Below are 21319 nucleotides of genomic sequence, written 5' to 3'. Positions count from 1 at the left end.
TCACTGATAAACTCAATCAGGAATTCAGCACCCAGAGAGTGGTGAGAAAGTGGAACTCGCTACCACAGGGAGTGGTTCAGGTGAATAGCATAGATACATTTAAGGGGAGGCTGGATAAACAAATTAGGGAGAAGGGAATAGAAGGACATGGTGAGAGGGTGAGAGGAAGTAGAGTGGGAGGAGGCTCGTGTGGTGCGCAAACACCGGCACAGACCAGTTGGGCGGAATGGCCTGTTTCTGTGCCGTACATTCTGTGTAATGGCCGGTTTCTGTCGTACATTCTGTGTAATGGCCGGTTTCTGTCGTACATTCTGTGTCATGTGTGCCTTGCAGAGGGTTGATTTTGCTTGTTGAACATAATTCATGTGGAAAAATAAACTGGTTGTTTAGTTAACCCAGAAGTGTTTGTGTGTCCTGATGAGAATCCCAGTAATGGAATCTTGTTCCCACGTTACGAGAGAGTACACAATGTTTGTAGAATGGGTGAATGCCTATGTTTTCCTACTTAATGGTTTGCCTTTTAGGGAACGCAATGGGCTATGTTCGGATGATTCGATCTGGTGGCCTGCATTGCTGTAGTAATGCAATAAGGTAACATTTAATTACAGAAGTACATACATCTGTCCAACCTTGGCACAGCCAGCAATGAGCTTATTGTGACTCCATTCTGTTTTAGATTTGTTCCAGACTTGGAGGATATTGTGAACTTTGAGGAGCTTGTGAAAGAAGGAGGACTTTCGGAGGAAACTCAAACAGCTGCCAGGTAACGTTAGCAGGCACGTGCTGCGGTTAAAGTCACAGCTTACCCCGAGAGAGGTACTGTCGAACCAAGTGCATCTCCAACTGAATCATCCGTCTAGTTAGCAGCATCGTGCATCCTCTTTGTTTTCTAATCACATCAGACAGCTGATCTGGACATACAGATCGGAACCATACCATTGCTGTCCGTTTTTTATAATTCCTCATATTAAATTGGTGGTTGCACTGAGATCTTATTTCACCTTTCTGTCTTGTATGTTTTTTAAATGTTAGACAGCTGGACTCTGTCCTTACTGATCTCACTAGAAACTCCGCAGAGGGGACTGAATACTTCAAGTTGCTGCTGGAGGTGTTTTCTCCTGAATTCCGAAGCTCTAAAAATATGCATCTGCGTAACTTCCACATCATTGTGCCACCACTGGTAGGTATATCTGCCTGAATTTGTATTACTCATGCATTTTCTGATATACTAGTCGATGTCCCTGACAATTGCACATGGGGAGTCATGACTGAGTGTAGATTTCAGGTGAAGCAGGATTAGAGGGTGGGGGAATAACTAGAACAGGGTATGTAGACTTATCTCATCCCCATCTACGGTTAGATATTCTGTCCTTGTTTCTACATAGCACTTCGATTTTATATTATTTATAGTTAAATAGCCAGCAGAGGAGTCGGTTGGTGCGTAAGTTCTTGTGAACTTTAAGCAGTACAAAGGGGCTTGGAGATGTGAAACTGAGGTGTCACCGCCACCACTGGCAGGAGCGTGTAATTGCAGCGTGACACGTTTACATAGTCAGTTACCATCATAAATGTGGCCATAAGAATTTCTCATGGGAATAGCTGACAGGAAGTGTATGCAGACAGAAGATGTTTACAGATAAATTGTAGTCAGTTTAATGGTATTGCACTTCTTTGGGTCATTTTTAGATTTAACTGTAAAGCCATAGCCACGTTATAACACGAGGACAGGAGTAGGCCATACGGCCCTTCGAGCCTACTCCACCATTCAGTAAGACCATGGCTGATCTTTGATCTCAACTCCACTTTCCCGCCCGTTCCCCCACATCCCTCGATTTCCCCGAGAGTCCAATAATCTATCAATCTCAGCCTTGAATATACTCAACGACTCGGCATCCACAGCCCTCTGGGGCAGAGAATTCCAAAGATTCACAACCCTCTGAGTGAAGAAATTCCTCCTCATCTCAGTCTTAAATGGCCGACCCCTTATCCTGAGACTGTGACCCCTGGTTCTCTCCAACCAGGGGAAACAACCCCAGAGCATCTACCCTGTCAATCCCCCTCAGAATCTTATGTTTCAATGAGATCACCTCTTATCCTTCTAAACTCCAGCAAGTATAGGCTCAATCTACTCGATCTCTCCTCATAGGACAGCCCTCTCACCCCAGGGATCAATCTAGTGAACCTTCGTTGCACCGCCTCCAAGGCAAGTATATCCTTCCTTAGATAAGGAGATCAAAACTGTGCCCAGTACTCCAGGTGTGGTCTCACCAAGGTCCTGTACAATTGTAGCAAGACTTCCTCACTCTTATACTCCAACCCCCTTGCAATAAAGTCAACATGCCATTTGCCATCCTAATTGCTTGCTGTACCTGCATGCTAACTCTGTGTTTCCTGTACGAGGACACCTAAATCTTTCTGAACACCAACATTTACTAGTTTCTCACCATTTGAAAAATATTCTGTGTTTCTATTCTTCCTACCAAAGTGACTGACCTCACATTTCCCCACATTATACTCCATCTGCCACCTTATTGCCCACTCACTTAACCTGTCTACATCCCTTTGCAGGCTCTGTGTCCTCCTCAGTTTACTTTCCCACCTAGCTTTGTGTCATCAGCAAACTTGGATACAGTACACTCGGTCCCTTCATCTAAGTCAGTAATATAGATTGTAAACAGCTGAGGCCCCAGCACTGATCCTTGTGGCACCCCACTAGTTACAGCCTGCCAACCGGAAAATGACCTGTTTATCCCGACTCTCTGTTCTCTGTCCGTTAACCAATCCTCTATCCATGCTGCTATATTACCCCCAACCCCATGAGCCCTTCTCTTGCGTAGCAGCCTTTTATGTGGCACCTTATCGAATGCCTTTTGGAAATCCAAATATACTACATCCACTGGTTCCCCTTTATCCACCCTGCTAGTTACATCCTCAGAAAATGCTAGTAAATTTGTTAAACACTTTTTTCCCTTTCATAAAACCATGGTGACTGTCTAATCATATTCTGATTTTCTAAGTGCCCTGTTACCACTTCCTTAATAATGGATTCCAGCATTTTCCTGATGAAAATTGATAGAGGAGGTATTATAAAGTACTTAAAGTAGATAAGACACCAGGACCAGATGGGATGCATCCTAGAATGCTGAGGGAGGTATGGGTGGAAATTGCAGAGGTACTGGCCATAATCTTCTAATCCTCCTTAGATACGGGGGTAGTGCCAGAGGACTGGAGAATTGCAAATGTTACACCATTGTTCACAAAAGGGTGCAAGGATAAACCCAGCAACTACAGGCCAGTCAGTTTAACCTCAGTAGTGGGGAAGCTTTTAGAAACTATAATCCGGGACAAAATTAACAGTCACTTGGACAAGTGTGGATTAATTAAGGAAAGCCAGCACGGATTTGTCAAAGGCAAATCATGTTTAACCAACTTGATCGAGGTTTTGATGAGGGCAATGCAGTTGATCTGGTGTACATGGATTTCCAAAAGGCGTTCGACAAAGTGCCACACAATCGGCTTGCCAGCAAAGTTGAAGCCCATGGAATAAAAGGGGACAGTGGCAGCATGGATAGGGAATTGGCTAAGTGACAGGAAACAGAGAGTAGTGGTGAATGATTGTTTTTCGGACTGGAGGAAGGTACACAGTGGTGTTCCCCAGGGGTCGGTACCAGGACCACTGCTTGTCTTGATTTATATTAATGACTTGGATGTGGGTGTACAGGGCACAATGTCAAAATTTACAGATGGCACAAAACTTGGAAGTATAGTGAACAGTGAGGAGGAGAGTGATAGACTTCAAGAGGACACAGACAGGCTGGTGGAATGGGCGGACACATGGGAGATGAAATTTAATGTAGAAAAGAGAGAAGTGATACATTTTGGTAGGAAGGATGAGGAGAGGCAATATAAACTAAAGGGTACAATCCTAAAGGGGGTGCATGAACAGCGAGATCTGGGGGTAAATGTGCACAAGTCATTGAATGTGGCAGGGCAGGTTGAGAAAGCAGTTAAAAAAGCATATGGGATCTTGGGCTTCATAAATAGAGGCATAAAGTACAAAAGCAACCTGTATAAAACACTGGTTCGGCCTTAACTGGAGTATTGTGTCCAATTCTGGGCACCGCACTTTAGGAAGGATGTGAAGGCCTTAGAGAGGGTGCAGAAAAGATTTACAAGAATGGTTCCAGGGATGAGGGACTTCCGTTACGTGGATAGACTGGAGAAGCTGGGGTTGTTCTCCTTGGAGCAGAGAAGGTTGAGAGGAGATTTGATGGAGGTGTTCAAAATCATGGGTCGAGACAGAGTAGATAGAGAGAAACTGTTCCCATTGACAGAAGGGTTGAGAACCAGAGGACACAGATTTAAGGTGATTGGCAGAAGAACCAAAGGCGACATGAGGAAAAACTTTTTTATGCAGCGAGTGGTGAGGATCTGGAATGCACTGCCTGAAAGGGTGGTGGAGGCAGACTCGATCGTGGCTTTCACAAGGGAATTGGATAAGTACCTGAAGGAAATGTTTTTTTCAGGGCTATGGGGAAAGGGCGGGGTAGTGGGATTAACTGAAGTGCTCTTGCAGAGAGCCGGCACGGCTGGATGGACTGAATGACCACCTCCTGTGCTGTAACCATTGTATGATTCTATGATGTCAGGCTAAGTGGCCTGTAGTTCCCTGTTTTCTCTCTCCCTCCTTTCTTGAATAGCAGGGTTACATTTGCTACCTTTGTACTTTGTTATACTTTGTATTCTTGTTGGCGATACATTAAGCCTGTAACAGTTCATTAATTTCAATTGTCTTTTTCACACATTATTGATAGTTGTCGCTGGTTCTTTGCAGACATTGAACTTCGTTGACCACTCAATAAGCTGTAAGGAGAAGCTGAATAAGAAGAATAAAGTTGGAGCTGCCTTTACCGATGATGGGTTTGCAATGGGTTAGTCAAAATACATCCGTGTGATTTTTCCTGAAGCAATGACACATTCCTGTCCTAAATGCTGAAAGATTGAGTCAGTGGTTAACAAAAAGTATCGTCAACAATTCGGAGGTCAGGAGCTCGGTCTGAAGCCTGCCACCTGTTTATGTGCATTCTAGTGCCTTGCACATCATGGCAGATAGGAGCTAAACTGGTGGAAAGAGGGAAAATTCAACTCCCATTTGTCTCTAAACATGGGAAATTTAGAGCTTTCTAAATAAAATGCCACCTTGGTGTTTATTGCAAACTGAGTCCAGAGCTCCACTGTTAGTGATTCATCAAACGAGATGATGAATGGGACTTGCCTTGGCGCAGGATCCTTCAATACATGAAAAATCAAACTCAAAACGTGGGGGGAAAAGATTAACGCTTGTGCAGTGTTGATTTTTTTTTAATCCACTTGCAAAAAGGAAGCAAATCCAAAGTGAGTCTCCCTTTACGCCTGAGCCAGTTTCTCAGATATAAGCGGTTTGAGGGGGACTGAACTCCTCAGATTTCCAGTATTTCTTGCCCTGATTTCCAATGCACTCATTAAGTGTCTAATGTTTTGAAATCGATAATCCAACCTAATTTGCTTGTACACTACATTGCGGTTCTGCCCCATTGTGCGTGTGTTACTGATGGTTCTGTTCTGTCCCATTGTGTGTGCGTGTGTTACTGATGGTTCTGTTCTGTCCCATTGTGTGTGCGTGTGTTACTGATGGTTCTGTTCTGTCCCATTGTGTGTGCGTGTGTTACTGATGGTTCTGTTCTGTCCCATTGTGTGTGCGTGTGTTACTGATGGTTCTGTTCTGTCCCATTGTGTGTGCGTGTGTTACTGATGGTTCTGTTCTGTCCCATTGTGTGTGCGTGTGTTACTGATGGTTGGTTCTTCAATTATTGCAGGTGTTGCCTACATTCTTAAACTGTTGGATCAGTATCAGGAATTTGACTCGTTACACTGGTTTCAGTCGGTGAGAGAGAAATATGTGAAGGAAAAGAATGCAGTTGTCAAACAGCAAAATGTTCAATCAACTAATCAAGATGAAAAGCTCATGCAAACGATGAATCTAACCCAGAAAAGGTTGGACATCTATTTACAGGTACAGTACTACTTGCTGTTCAAGGAAATAGTCCGATGCTCTGTCCTGTCGCCTCACTCCGACAGGACTGCAGCAGCAACTCTGAGGCAAAAATGAAAGTCCAGACTTGATTTGACTAATGCAAACACAGGATAAAGTGCGTGTTTGTGGCGAGTATATACATAGAAACATAGAAGGTAGGAGTAGGCCATTCGGCCCCTCAAGCCTGCTTCGCCATTAAATGAGATCATGGCTGATCATCCAAACTCAGTACCCTGTCCCTGCCGTCTCCCCATATCCCTTTAGCCTTAAGAAATATATCTAACTCCTTCTTGAATATATTTAATGAATTGGCCTCAACTGCCTTCTGTGGTAGAGAATTCCACAGGTTCACCACTCTCTGGGTGAAGAAATTCCTCCTCATCTCTGTCCTAAATGGCTTACCCCTTATCCTTAGACTGTGACCCCTGGTTCTGGACTCCCCGACCATCGGGAACATCCTTCCTGCATCTAGTCTGTCTAGTCCTGTCAGAATTTTATAAGTTTCAATGAGATCCCCTCTCATTCTTCTAAACAAGGACACCCAGGTCTCGTTGCACTTCCCCTTCTCCCAATCTATTGCCGTTCAGATAATAATCTGCCTTCCTGTTTTTGCCATCAAAGTGGATAACCTTGCATTTATCCACATTGGGCAGATGCATGGCAGATGCAGCATAATCACCCAACCTGTCCAAATCATACTGGAGTTTCTCGGCATCCTCCTCACAGCGCACACGCCCACCCAGCTTTGTGTTGTCTGCAAACTTGGAGATATTACATCTAGTTCCCTCAGATGTGAATTTTATAATTAAGGTATTAGGTGTCAAATAAAACTATACACCTGGAATGTTTACATCCGAAAACACAACCAAAATGTTTTTGTGAATGCGGCCACAATAATTTGCGAACAATGTAGCCGACCAACCCCCCCGCCGGTTGAAGGGCCCCGCCCCCCCCTTGCCGGTTGAAGGGCCCCGCCGGTTGAAGGGCCCCGCCGGTTGAAGGGCCCCGCCCCCCCTGCCGGTTGAAGGGCCCCGCCCCCCCCCGCCGGTTGAAGGGCCCCGCCGGTTGAAGGGCCCCGCCCCCCCCGCCGGTTGAAGGGCCCCGCCCCCCCCCGCCGGTTGAAGGGCCCCGCCCCCCCCCGCCGGTTGAAGGGCCCCGCCCCCCCCCCGCCGGTTGAAGGGCCCCGCCCCCCCGCCGGTTGAAGGGCCCCGCCCCCCCCGCCGGTTGAAGGGCCCCGCCCCCCCGCCGGTTGAAGGGCCCCCCCCCCCCGCCGGTTGAAGGGCCCCGCCGGTTGAAGGGCCCCGCCCCCCCGCTGGTTGAAGGGCCCCGCCTCCCCCCCCCCCCCCCCCCCCCCGCTGGTTGAAGGGCCCCGCCCCCCCCGCCGGTTGAAGGGCCCCACCCCTCCCCCGCCGGTTGAAGGGCCCCACCCCTCCCCCGCCGGTTGAAGGGCCCCGTTCTCCCCCGCCGCTCTGCGGGCCACACGCTACCAGTTAGAATTAGTACAAAGAGAAAAATAAACATTTATCGAATATTGTGCACAGCAAGACTTACAAACAGCAAATGAATGAATGGACAGTCAGTCTGCTAGTTGTGAGTGGAATATTGGCCAGGGTGTTGGGAGAACTCCCTGCTCTTCAAACAGTGCCATGGGATCCTTTACATGCACCTGGACAAGCAGTCTGGGCCCCGGTTTAACATCTCATCCGAAAGACCGCACCTGTGACAATTTAGCACTCCCTCAGTAGTGCACTGAAATACCGGCCTGGATTATGTGCATGTGCGTAGCAATCTTCCTGTCATTTTTTTTGGCCATGCCAAAATTTGAATTCCCGTGTGCGGCTTTTTCTAAATTAAAAGCCGGCTCACCAGCGGCACGGCCGCGTAGCTTAAAGGGAACATTGGCGTGTGGAGAGTGAACTGGAGCGCTCAATCTGAATCAGGCAAGAGTGCTACCAACTGAGCCAAACTTAGCGCAGTAGCAGAACAGGCAGGGCTGCTAAAACTGGTTCATGGGCTGATAACCTGAGTAATAAGCTGCTAAATGCAGTTACATGAATTTGGAATTCTAACTCTGCTGTCTACTTACCACATTTCATCAGCTTCTCTGTTTATATCTAATGGGAACAATCCGTTTACTTGTACCTTTATAAACACTTCTCAAAGACACGGGCTCCAAAAACCCTGAATATTTATGATACTTTTATTGCAGGAGGCGCCATTAATCGTTGCTCTGTGGGTGAGGAAAGTATGACTGCTCAATAGGAAGAGTTTTATTAAGAATTAGATACAGTTGGAAGAAAACCTGTTCATGGATCCAACTTACTGTTATGTAGCTCTTCTCGAACCTCTAACTTAAGACAACACATCGGCCTAACTAGTTAATGGGACAGGAAAAAGTCTTGTGGCACATATAATGTTGACTCGTTAACTGGGTGGAAGTCTTGCTGGTTTGTATAATGGTGATTGTACCAGTTTCTTTGTCTTCAGGAGTTTGAGTTGCTGTATTTCTCACTGAGCAGTGCCAGGATTTTCTTCCGAGGAGATCAGACTGCAGCCGAAGAAAGCCAGGAGAGAAGGGAAGGCAAGTGTTCAGTATTGAAGTATTTGTGGATAATGACCCATCGAAGCCCAGTTGTAGATTGGGCTGTGGGTGGTATGACTGGTACAGCAGTGCAGTGTAATACAGAGAGTGAAAGCCAAGCCATTGCATTATCACAGCAGGAAGGAATGTTGTCTGTGATATTTTCTTTTAAACTACTAAGTTACCAATGCAATTAAAAAATAAAATATCGGAACCTGAGCATTGTGATAAATGCTGCAAAAAATGATCACCACCACCTCGCCTGAGGTCTGGAAATCAGCATCTTATTTTTGACACTCGCACAAGTGCAAGTAACTTTCTACACTGGTCACTGTTCCCCATACCCGCCTCCCCCCAAACATGGGTCACTTCAGTAGAGACTCCAGGGGGAATGTTGTGTGCAGTAGTTATTTAATATACAGGTAATTATTTTTTATAGTTAATCCCTCCAATCCATAAACTTAAAGCTGTCCAAAACTCAGCTGCCCGTGTCCTAACTCGCACCAAGTTCTGTTCACCCATCACCCCTGTGCTCGCTGACCTACATTGGCTCCCAGTTAAGCAACGCCTCGATTTCAAAATTCTTAACCTTGTTTTTAAATCCCTCCATGGCCTCGCCCCTTTCGCTGTAATCTCCTTCAGCCCCACAACCCCCCCGAGATATCTGCGCTCCTCTAATTCTGCCCTCTTGCGCACCCTCGATTAATCACTCCACCATCGGTGGCCGTGCCTTCTGTTGCCGAGGCCCTAAGCTCTGGAATTCCCTGTCTAAACCTCGCTACCTCTCTCTCCTCCTTTAAGACACTCCTTAAAACCTACTTCTTTGACCAAGCTTTTGGTCACCTGCCCTAATATCTCATGTGGCTGTTAAAATGTTGTTTTATAATCGCTCCTGTGAAGCACCCTGGGACGTTTTACTACGTTAAAGGCGCTATATAAATACAAGTTGTTGTTGAAAGTGTAACTATTTTCCTCAAACACTTTTCCAGTCTCTTGTGCTTGCCTGAGGCCGATGTTCCGATTGTTAACATGAGGCGCAGCCTTGGGCACTGTAAAGAAACATCTCATAACTTGCAGGGTGCAGTCTGTTCAAACGGCACAGACTATTTATTTTCTAGTACGTGGGGGTCAAGTTATTTTAATGTCACATGGTCAGAATATTGGTTGAAATGATTGAGGTTTTTTCTGATGGTAACATTTCTCTTTCTCCAGATGAAGCAGCCAAATCGAGCAATGACGACTCGTTAAACAATCCGTCGTCGGACTCCAGTATGAAATGATGTCATGGTGCCACATTCAAAGAAAACCCATTAGCACCTGGCTGTAAATTTCTCTCTGCTCCTTTTTTTATTCCCTTTCTCACGTATTTGTCTCGCACTGTTTGCTTTTTGGCAGTTTGTGTAACTATACTTTCACGTGGCTTGTTTTTTGTGCTTGGAACTTTGACTGGACAGTGTTGGACTCAGTCACACAACTTGAATCTGCTCACTAGTGTCTGGCCGTAGTTTCTGGTGCCTGTTTTATATCGTCTGAAGAGCTCCATTTAGGGTGGGGAAGAGAAGCCGGCAGATCCCGTGTTACATTCACAAAACCCACCACCTGTCACTGGTCCTTTTCCTTTTGGCAAGTCTAATCCATTCGGTCTGAGTTGAGCTTTGTCTTGTTGTGCAACAGAACATTAGGGTTGAAGTTTAATTGAATGGAATTGTGCTCATGCAGTGAAATAGTGGAATATCAAAGCTCTAATTGTCATTGCTTTGACGAGGAGTGTGCCTTGCAGAACGAAGCTAATGCACCAAATTATAACATGATCTTAGGACAGTGTCTCAAAAATAGAACAATTGTAATTCCTGCAGGCATTAATTCAATTGGAGAACAATCCATCGGGTGGGGGGGGGGGGGGGGGCGCGACAGGGTGATTGTAAAGCCTTCAGTATTTAAAGCCTTGTTTTTATATTAATTTCTGGTTGTAGATTGTGCTGTGCTTCAGTCTTGACCTCACAGGCATCTCATCAGTTTGCTTCAAGCTGGGTCACTCTCGTGATGCAACAGCTCCCCCACTTCAATACAGGAGGGAGATCCTTCCTGTACGTGGACCGAATTCTACCAAACAATAACACGTGCAAATTTACATATTAGAATTATCTAAAATCTGCTAAAAGGAATTCTCATTTGAATAAATCATAGCTCATTTAAGCACAGAGGTGTTTGCTAAGTATCTGACTCTTAATAAGTTGCACTTAAGTATTTGACGACAACCTGCTGTATTTAGCTTTTTAATTGCAAGCCACCTGGTATAAAATGTAACTTTGTGATGTTTGCCAGTTAATAAGCACTAAGTTTGTAATACTCAGGAATATTGGACCAAACAAAAGTTTGTTCAGTTTCAAACATGTTTTGCTTATTTCAAAATAATTAAAGAGCATCAAAATGTGAAACTGTAATTTTAAACTTGTGAATCTTTCAGCCATACATCTACCTTTCTGTGTCCCTTTACTATATATTCAATGTAATTTATTATCCTGGTATAAAAGCAAGTGGCATCTTCAGGTTGTGTGTGTCCTATGAGAAGACTAGACCTACAGCTAATTGCAACTGGGCAATCTGGAAGTGCTTTAACAGACTTAGGACCGGTGTAGGTTGCTCAAAGGTGTCACTAAGCAAATGGGGATATTCAACCAGCCTGACAACTTGTGAATGTGGAACTGAGGCAGAGACTATGCAACATCTCCTGCAATGCCCATCGTTAGAGGAACCCTGCACTGTTGCAGAGCTTGCCGAAATCAACAACAAGGCGCAAAAATGTGTCCAGTTCTGGCTGGGTTATGTATAGACTGTCCGTGGACACGATAAGAAGTCGTCCCTAGAATTTAGAAAAAGTGATCTAATTGAACCATATAAAATTCTTACAGGGCTTGACAGGGTAAGTGGCTGGAGAGTCTAGAATGAGGGTTATAGTCTCAGGATAAGAGGGTGGTTATTTAAGACTGAGATGAGCAGAAATTTCTTCAAAGGGCTGTGAATCGTTGAGCATACCCTCTGCCCTCGGGTCGAGAATATTCAAGGCAGAGATTTTTGGGGCACTCAGGGAATCGAGGGATATGGAGGGAAAGTGGAGTCGAGGTCGATGATCAGCCATGATCTTATTGAATGCTCCTATTTCATGTATGTGTACACTTAGGCACTACAAATCCCCTCATACCTCAGATTTTGATATCTAACTTCATGGGCATATGTGCTCCTGCCAGTTCAACTATTGTATTGTTGACGATAAGTTCTGGTCAATGTTCCATCTAAATTTTTTTGCTGCGCAGCCACTCACATGCACAGTATCTCTTCCAGTGGCAGCGCTGGCCCTCACCGCCACTCATGCACAGTATCTCTTCCAGTGGCAGCGCTGGCCCTCACCGCCACTCATGCACAGTATCTCTTCCAGTGGCAGCGCTGGCCCTCACCGCCACTCATGCACAGTATCTCTTCCAGCAGCAGCGCGGCCCCTCACCGCCACTCATGCACAGTATCCCTTCCAGTGGCAGCGCGGCCCCTCATGCACAGTATCTCTTCCAGCGGCAGCGCTGGCCCCTCATGCACAGTATCTCTTCCAGCGGCAGCGCGGGCCCTCACCATCGCTCACATGCACAGTATCTCTTCCAGCGGCAGGGCTGGCCCTCACCGCCACTTATGCACAGTATCTCTTCCAGCAGCAGCGCGGCCCCTCATGCACAGTATCTCTTCCAGCGGCAGCGCTGGCCCCTCATGCACAGTATCTCTTCCAGCGGCAGCGCGGGCCCTCACCATCGCTCACATGCACAGTATCTCTTCCAGCGGCAGGGCTGGCCCTCACCGCCACTTATGCACAGTATCTCTTCCAGCGGCAGCCCTCACGGCCACGCACCTTAGTTCTGGTCTATTCACCTTTACCAGGTTAAAAAAATCTAGAAACGAGATTGCTTTAATATAGTTACAGAATACTGATAATGTTTAAAAGTAACAATTTAAGGGCCATGGGTTCATTGCAAGAAAGTGTTTAATATTTATCATCCACAAGCAGCAAAATAACCAGAATATGTCAAAGTTCTCCCTTAATTTATAAAATGTGCAGCAGCGTGGGTCCCTTCAGCCTATCAAATGACCAAGCAGATTTATAAAACTAAAAACTACACAGCTTTATTTGGTAACCCTTCATACTACTGGTACCATCACTTGTAAATAGAACACATTGCATGTCTGTACCTCTGATTATCTACTGCAGCTTCAAGGTTAACCGTCAAATCAAGAACTAAAAATTCCAGTTACAATCTTTAATTCCATTTACTTTCAGTTTTAGTGTCAGTTGGGGGTTAAAGCCTTTGCTGTCTCTTCAGTTCGATTTTATTTGTTGGGGGATTTTCAAATCACCTGAGGAAGGATACCATGTCCATAATGAAAATATGCAAAGTTCTCAGATGGAGTAACCCAGAGGATGTAATGAACTAAACCAGGTAACAAATAGTCAAAGACATTCTGTTGCCTTCCCAGGTTTGGGGAAAATCAAATCTCATCCGCTGGACAGAAAAGAGGGAGTGAGTGACGCGGGAGACTTTACACATTTTATTTTCCTCTCCTGTCCTTGGTGGATCGAAAATGAACCTAACTGGAGCATAGTAATTCTCCCAATCACTGGCGTGCATGCAATAGAACCTCCAAAGCAGGTAGTAATGCTCATTAAATCTTTTTATATATTGCGAGCAGGATTGATGAAACTTGAGCAGGCTGTTCCTACCATTGCAATAGCAGCTTAATGTATGTGTAGATGTGTTTTAATGGAAAGAACAAACTTTCACCTTTCATGACCTCCAGCTATCCTAAAGTGATTTACAGCCAGTGATGTACTTTTGAAGTGTAGTCACTGTTGTAATGTAGGAAACATAGCAAGATTCCACAAATAGCAATGAGGTAAATAACCAAATGATTTGCTTTTCATGATGGTTAAATATTGGTCAGGCCTAATGTTCCCTTTAGGCTGCGCAGCGCTCTGTAGGTACAAGTAAGATGTGGTATTAGAGGGATGGCGCAGACAGAGAAATAGATGTATTTAGGATTGGGGGGGGGTGCGGGTCATGGGTTAGTTTCCTTCCATCTTGTGATAGTTGAGCATAAGTTGGGATGGAATGTCAATGCTTTGTTTAAGGACCAGTGCTGGCTAGTGAGGTCAGGTCCCTTTCATTCTGCTCTACTACCAAGAAACTTGCATGCATGTGAATGTAACTTTGCTGGAGCACGACCTGCTGGTTAAGGATGGTAATTTTCCCTGCCAGTGGGATTTTGATCCTGTCGTTCCAAAACAAGGCTCGTTGGTAAGCAATCTGGGATCAATCCAAAAAGGGCTCTCTCTGAATGATTTAGTTACAAGGGACTAGAGTCTGGTTAGTGATGGGGAAACTGGGCATTACATCCAACAGATTACACATTTTCTATAGTTGAATGAATAGTGATTAAGGAAACAGTGACAGAGAAGGTACGGTTATCTACAGCCTGCTATTGTGTTCGGTCTTTTCTCCCAAAGCCCTTACTGGAGCAGCCTTTACACTTCATTCTAACTCGTTATTTACCCTGGGACATCTCTGCATTTGTATAAACATTTAGAGGAAAGGAGGTTAACAGATTATTGATGCTTGTTGAACAAGGGTGAAAAACACAAGAGCATCTCGAGCACGTTGTGGGCGGCACCAAGTCCGTATTTTCCCATTATTGTCTGGAGTTAGCAAAATGATGGACACAGTGAAGGGGGGGTGGGTGGAGCCTTGAGGTTCTGTGTTACGGCAATGGGAAGAAATGATAGACGTGAGAATAACTTTCTACGGCCGAGAGGACTTGTCAGCGTTTAAAATTCAGTAACATGTTTAACAAGTGACATGCATGTGGTAATCCTGTAATGTGTGTGACTGTAGCGTGAACAGGTTGATACTACAGGGGCAGTATTCTAGCTTGATCATGAACATGCTTCCCCCACACACAACTTTACACCAAGGTGAAGTGCACATTTGCTACTCGTATGTCAATATTTAAAGGCATAACTCAGCTACTACACCAACAGCCCTGACCATATTTGCCTGTTTATAACCTGTGCAGTACATCATCTTATTTTCCTACATTGCAACAGTGGCTGTAAAGCACTGAGGTTGTGAAAGGCACTATATCAATGTAAATCTTTTTTCCTTTATTGAAAAACAGGATTCCTCAAAGCTTTGTTTTATGAAGCTTTTAAAATTATAGGCACTTTAATCGGTTTAGTGAGAGTCAGTTTAAAATGAAGTTATTGATAAATCAGTTCCAGAATAATTGATGCCTTTTTGCTTATAAATGTCATTGTGTAAACCAGCCCAAATTACAAGTACAACAATAAACACTGATTCTTCATTCCCTGATGGAGGTATAGCCTTCATCTTACACACAATTCACCGAGAGCTTCATTGGTCTAAAGTTAAAGAAAAAAATACATTTACACAATGTAAAGACTGATCTGGAAATGAAAGAAATCGTTAGAGATTACAGGCATTTTTTGCTGCGACTGCTCAAGACTCTGATACAGCAGATTCTACGCTTCTGATTCTAAACCTTCTTCAGCTTCGTCTTTGTCTGTCTGTTGACTGAGTAAAAGGAACTTTCCGTCAGCACTGAGCTTTGTCGACTTCATGAGCATCGCTAAAGCTTCCGGGTCCTGAAACATACAGAATTGGTTGGTTTTAAAACATTGAATACACTTTTTCCTTCAAATACACTGTCGCCCTGTTTGGTCCGAACTCGGCAAATTACAGCTTTGCAGCTGCACTGAGGGTGTAGGGCGGTTCAGTCACCAGTTACTGCAGGGCGCTCGTCTGTGGGCGACAATTCAAGCTGCACTGAGGGTGTAGGGCAGTTCAGTCACCAGTTACTGCAGGGCGCTCGTCTGTGGGCGACAATTCAAGCTGCACTGAGGGTGTAGGGCGGTTCAGTCACCAGTTACTGCAGGGCGCTCGTCTGGGCGACAATTCAAGCTGCACTGACTGTTCAGCCTGGGGACAAATTTCTCTGGCTAATCTTTGCACACAAGCTGGATCACCAGCTTATATCATACTGAACTCCACCAGCTGCGAGCTGTTTATTTCAACAACAACTTTCATTTATAGAGTACCTTTAACATAGTAAAACGTACCAAGGCACTTCACAGCAGTGTATTCAGACAAAAACTGACACTGAGCCAAAGGAGGCGACATTAGGACAAGCAATGGTCACGGACGTAGGTTTTAAGAAGTGTCTTAAAAGGAGGGAGAGGTTTGAGGAAGGAAATGCAGGGACTAAGCAGCTGAAGGCATATCTGTCAATGGTGGAACAAAGGAAGTAGAGGATGTACAAGAGGCCAGAATTGGAGGAGTGCAGAGATCTTGGAGGGGTGTAGGGCTGGAGGAGGTTCGAGATAGGGAGGGGCACGGCCAAGGAGAGATTTGAACATGAGAATTTTAAAACGAAGATGTTGCCGGACCGGGAGCCAATGTAGGTCAGCTAGCGCAGGGGTTATGGGTGAATGGAACTTGGTGCGAGTTAGGACATGGGCAGCGGAACTTGGTGCGAGTTAGGACATGGGCAGCGGAACTTGGTGCGAGTTAGGACATGGGCAGCGGAACTTGGTGCGAGTTAGGACATGGGCAGCGGAACTTGGTGCGAGTTAGGACATGGGCAGCGGAACTTGGTGCGAGTTAGGACATGGGCAGCGGAACTTGGTGCGAGTTAGGACATGGGCAGCGGAACTTGGTGCGAGTTAGGACATGGGCAGCGGAACTTGGTGCGAGTTAGGACATGGGCAGCGGAACTTGGTGCGAGTTAGGACATGGGCAGCGGAACTTGGTGCGAGTTAGGACATGGGCAGCGGAACTTGGCATGAGCTCAAATTTATAGCGGGTGGAAAATGGGAGCCCGGCCAGGAGAGTATTGGAAGAGTCAGGTCGAGGTAACAAAGGCATGGATGAGGGTTTTAGCAGCAGATGAGCTGAGGCAGGGGCAGAGATGGGCGATGTTATGGAGCTGGAAGTAAGCGGGCTTGGTGATGGAGAGAATATGGGCTCAACTCAGGGTCAAATAGGACGTCAAGGTTGCGTAGCATCTGGCTCAGCCTCAGACAGTGGCCAGGGTGAGGGATGGAGTCAGTGGCTAGGGAACAGAGTTTGTGGTGGGGCCGAAGGCAATGGCTTCGGTCTTCCCAATATTTAACTGGAGGAAGTTTCTGCTCATCCAAGACTGGATGTCGGACACGCAGTCAAACACAAAGGCAGTGGCGGGGTAGAGAGAGGTGGTGCTAAGATAGAGCTATATCTTATAGGTGGAACCTGATGCTGTGTTTTCGGATGATGTCGCTGAGGGGCAGGGCAGTAGGTAGATGAGAAATAGGAGGGGGCCGAGAGTAGATACTTGGGGGACTCCAGAGGTAATGGTGGGGGAGCGGGAAGAGAAGCCATTGCAGGTTACTACTGGAAAGATAGGAATTTCTGTCATTGGAAATTAGTGTTTGAGGTGGGTCATTATCTTAAAACGAACATGTGGCTGAACAGGAACTTCAGGCGGCAGTGGACACCTCGAAACGAGGGGATATTCTAGTGAATTGAAGTATGGATGAGGATTCTGCGAATTGTGCGTAAGATTTAAAATGTACTTTAGATGGGAGAAGCTGGCTGTGATTGGTACTGACACTGTTCGTGTATGGCATCCAAATGGGAAAAAATATCAACAGCTGTCACCTTGAACTAAAAAAAGAGGGCAGGAACAGAGAGAGTGTAAAAGGTCCTGTGAAAGTAGCCATTAGGACACACTTAATCAACACGGGATCAGTGAGAGAGGGGGTCATTTAAACAGCGTGGAATCAGCAAGAGGGGCATTTAAACAGCGTGGAATCAGCGAGAAAGAGGGTCATTTAAACAGCGTGGAATCAGCGAGAAAGAGGGGCATTTAAACAGCGTGGAATCAGCGAGAAAGAGGGGCATTTAAACAGCGTGGAATCAGCGAGAAAGAGGGGCATTTAAACAGCGTGCAATCAGCGAGAGAGGGGCATTTAAACAGGGTGAAATCAGCAGCAGTAAAATAAATGCAGAGAAAAATCTGAAAATGTTGTCAGAGCAGATGGAGGTACGTTGGAACCCGAGGAATTACATCTAAGTGTTTGATTTATTATATAATTAAACTATAAACCAATCTATTGACTTTAAATAATGATATAATAACTTTACTAATGGGTTTGAAATCAAGCTAAATCCATCTAGTACAATCTAGATCTCAAGTGATTCTATTGCTCTAAAAATAAATTACTGCCAACAATAAATAAATAAAGATCAGAAATGTCAGCACAGGTAGTGTATCAGGACTGCAGTACGTGGAAGTTTGTGGACAGCGAGACTGTCCCAGATTGCCACTTTAAAAAAAAATTCATTCATGGGATGTAGTCGTCGCTGGCAAGGCCAGCATTCATTGTCCATCCCTAGTTGCCCTCGAGAAGGTGGTGGTGAGCCGCCTTCTTGAACCGCTGCAGTTCGTGTGGTGAAGGTGCTCCCACAGTGCTGTAAGGGAGGGAGTTCCAGGATTTTTACCCAGTGACGATGAAGGAACGGCGATATATTTCCAAGTCAGGATGGTGTGTGACTTGGAGGTGGTGGTGTTCCCATGCGCCTGCTGCCCTTGTCCAGCTAGGTGATAAGAGGTTGCGGGTTTGGGAGGTGCTGTCAAAGAAGCCTTAGTGAGTTGCTGCAGTGCATCTTGTAGATGGTACACACTGCAGCCATGGTACGCCGGTGGTGGAGGGAGTGAATGTTTAAGGTGGTGGATGGGGTGCCAATCAAGGGGGCTGCTTTGTCTTGGATGATGCCGAGCTTCTTGAGTGTTGTTGGAGCTGCACTCATCCAGGCAAGTGGAGAGTATTCCATCACACTCCTTACTTGTGCGTTGTAGATGGCGGAAAAGCTTTGGGGAGTCAGGAGGTGAGACACTCGCCGCAGAATACCCAGCCTCTGGTCAATGGTGACCCCAGGATATTGATGTTGGGGGATTCGGCGATGGTAATGCCGTTGAATGTCAAGGGGAGGTGGTTAGACTCTCGCTTGTTGGAGATAGTCATTGCCTGGCACTTGTGTGGCGCGAATGTTACCTGCTACTTATCAGCTCAAGCCTGAATGTTGTCCAGGTCTTGTTGATTGCGGGCATGGACTGCTTCATTATCTGAGGAGTTGTGAATGGTACTGAACACTGTGCAGCCATCAGCGAACATCCCCACTTCTGACCTTATGATGGAGGGCAGGTCATTGATGAAGCAGCTGAAGATGGTTGATCCTAGGACACTGCTCTGAGGAACTCCTGCAGCAATGTCCTGGGTCTGTGATGACTGACCTCCAACCAGCACAACCTGTGCCTTGAGCTCCTACGGCTCAGAGTCATTGAGCTGGAGTGCGTGTTTGCGCCATGGGGACACATAAGGGAGGTGGAGGAATTTCTGGGTCATTTACTCCAGGGGTAGTAGACTGACCACCTAATAATGGAAGGGAAGTGGAGGAAGAAATATGGAGGCAAATTTATGAAATGAGTAAAAGAAGTAGAATAATCAAGGGAGATTTCAACTAGCCCCAAATAAACTGGCAAGTGCAGGTAGGGAAAGGGGAAAAGGGAATGGAGTTTTTAAACTATGTTCAGGACTCCTCTCCTACCCAGTATGTAAAAAGGCCAACAAAAGGAGGAATCACTGGTAGATCTAGCAATGGGAAATGAACCAGAGCAGCTAATATAAGTAATTGTAGGGAAACTTCTAGGCAATAGCGATCACAACATAATAATGTTTAAAGCAATGATTGAGAAGGACATAAGTAAAACAAAGACCAATCAAACTTAGAGGGAATAAAACCCCCGGTCCCGATAGATTGCATCCACACATATTAAAAGCTAGGGAAGAGATAGCAGACGCACAATTGTATATTTATAAAAATTCATTAGAAAAGGGAATAGTGCCAGAGGATTGGAAGACAGTTAATATTATTCCTATATTTAAAAAGGGAGATAAGATACCACATAGTAGACTCATGGTACAAAGCTAATTTTATGGGAATGAGAATGGGATTAGGGAATAATAACTGGAGAAAAAGAGACACAGTCAAAGAGATAGAACAGCAGTGCGAAATATTTAAATCAAGTTCAGGAGAAATATATTCCACTGAAAAAAAGATAAACTAACCAACAACACACCATGGATGAATATAGAGATTAGGGCAAAATTGAAACTAAAGAAAAAAAGCATACACTAAGATAATAATGGAAAGGGTGACAAAAGGTTAGGAAAGACGTAAAAAAAAATTAGGAAGGCAAAGAGGAACTATGAAATTAAATTACCAAGGACTATAAAAAGAAATAATAAAGTATTCTACAGACACATACATAAGAAAAGGAAAATCAGGATAGAGATCGGGCCCCTAAGGGATGTACACGATAAACTCACAGGTAATGACAGCGAAATGACAGAAATACTGAATCATTTCTTTGCCTCGGTATTTACCAGGGAGACTAACAGGGTGGACATGCCATGAGCAGAAGACAGCAAAAGAGATACAAGGACATTTAAGATAGAAAGGGGGAGATGATTGATAAACTAATCAAACTTAGAGAGAATAAAACCCCCGGTCCCGATAGATTGCATCCACATATTAAAAGCTAGGGAAGAGGTAGCAGACGCACAATTGTATATTTATAAAAATTCATTAGAAAAGGGAATAGTGCCAGAGGACTGGAAGACAGTTAATATTATTCCTATATTTAAAAAGGGAGATAGAACAAGTCCAGGGAACTATAAACCAGTTAGCTTATCAGTGGTAGGAAAGATAATGCAATCTTTACTCAAAGATGTAACAGAAAAACATCTAGAAATTAAAAATATAATTAAAAATAGTCAGCACAGATTTCAAAAGGGAAGGTCATGCTTGACCAACCTTATTGAATTCTTTGAGGAAGTAACAGAAAGAGTAGACAAGGGTAATGCAGTAGATGTAATATACTTGGATTTTCAAAAGACCTTCGATAAGATACCACATAGTAGACTCATGACCAAGATGGAGTCGGGGATAAGTCGCAGGATGGATAGCAAGCTGGCTACAAAGCAGAAAACAAGTGAGTAGGGCTTAAGGATAGTTACTCAGATTGGCAAAAGGTGGAAAGTGGTTTTCCACAAGGATCGGTGCCAGGATTACTGTTCACCATTTACACAAATGATTTGGACTCAGGAATTTGAAGTACAATTTCAAAATTTGAGGATGATGCCAAATTGGGGGTATAGTTAATGCCGGGAAGACTGTGACAAAATATAAGACGACATTGGTGGCACGGTGGCATAGTGGTTAGCACTGTTGCCTCACAGCGCCAGGGACCCGGGTTCGAATCCGGCCTCGGGCGACTGTCTGTGTGGAGTTTGCACATTCTCCCCGTGTTTGCGTGGGTTTCCTCCGGGTGCTCCGGTTTCCTCCCACAGTCCAAAGATGTGCGGGTTAGGTTGATTGGCTATGATAAATTGACCCTTAGTGTTAGGGGGATTAAATACGTGGGGTTACGGGGATAGGGTGGGATATGTGTTGGTGTAGGGGTTATGGGGATCGGGTGGGATATGTGTCGGTGCAGGCTCGATGGGCCGA

At 45.2% G+C, this 21319-nt stretch overlaps 2 protein-coding genes across 6 annotated transcripts in view; one reads left to right on the top strand and one right to left on the bottom strand.

The window, feature by feature from the left end:
* The window catches only part of washc4 (WASH complex subunit 4), a 78022-nt gene extending 66930 nt beyond the window's left edge, over positions 1–11092 (top strand). For both annotated transcript variants that reach the window (XM_086009816.1, XM_086009815.1), the window contains exons 27-33: positions 525–591; positions 677–763; positions 1033–1180; positions 4835–4931; positions 5856–6052; positions 8561–8654; positions 9867–11092. In XM_086009816.1, the coding sequence (XP_085865942.1) occupies positions 525–591; positions 677–763; positions 1033–1180; positions 4835–4931; positions 5856–6052; positions 8561–8654; positions 9867–9934 (758 nt within the window). In that variant the 3' untranslated portion in view covers positions 9935–11092. The remainder of the gene's footprint in view (positions 1–524; positions 592–676; positions 764–1032; positions 1181–4834; positions 4932–5855; positions 6053–8560; positions 8655–9866) is intronic.
* Positions 11093–12663: 1571 nt separating this feature from the next.
* The window catches only part of appl2 (adaptor protein, phosphotyrosine interaction, PH domain and leucine zipper containing 2), a 127708-nt gene continuing 119052 nt past the window's right edge, over positions 12664–21319 (bottom strand). For all 4 annotated transcript variants that reach the window (XM_086009817.1, XM_086009820.1, XM_086009819.1 and 1 more), the window contains one exon: positions 12664–15354. In XM_086009817.1, the coding sequence (XP_085865943.1) occupies positions 15232–15354 (123 nt within the window). In that variant the 3' untranslated portion in view covers positions 12664–15231. The remainder of the gene's footprint in view (positions 15355–21319) is intronic.

The sequence above is a fragment of the Somniosus microcephalus genome, chromosome 17 (genome assembly GCF_052327205.1).
Source record: "Somniosus microcephalus isolate GS21.2 chromosome 17, FLI_Smic_1.0, whole genome shotgun sequence".
Classification (NCBI taxonomy): domain Eukaryota; kingdom Metazoa; phylum Chordata; class Chondrichthyes; order Squaliformes; family Somniosidae; genus Somniosus; species Somniosus microcephalus.
Note: the sequence above shows the minus strand (reverse complement) of the source record. Positions and strands in the feature narration are given on the sequence as shown.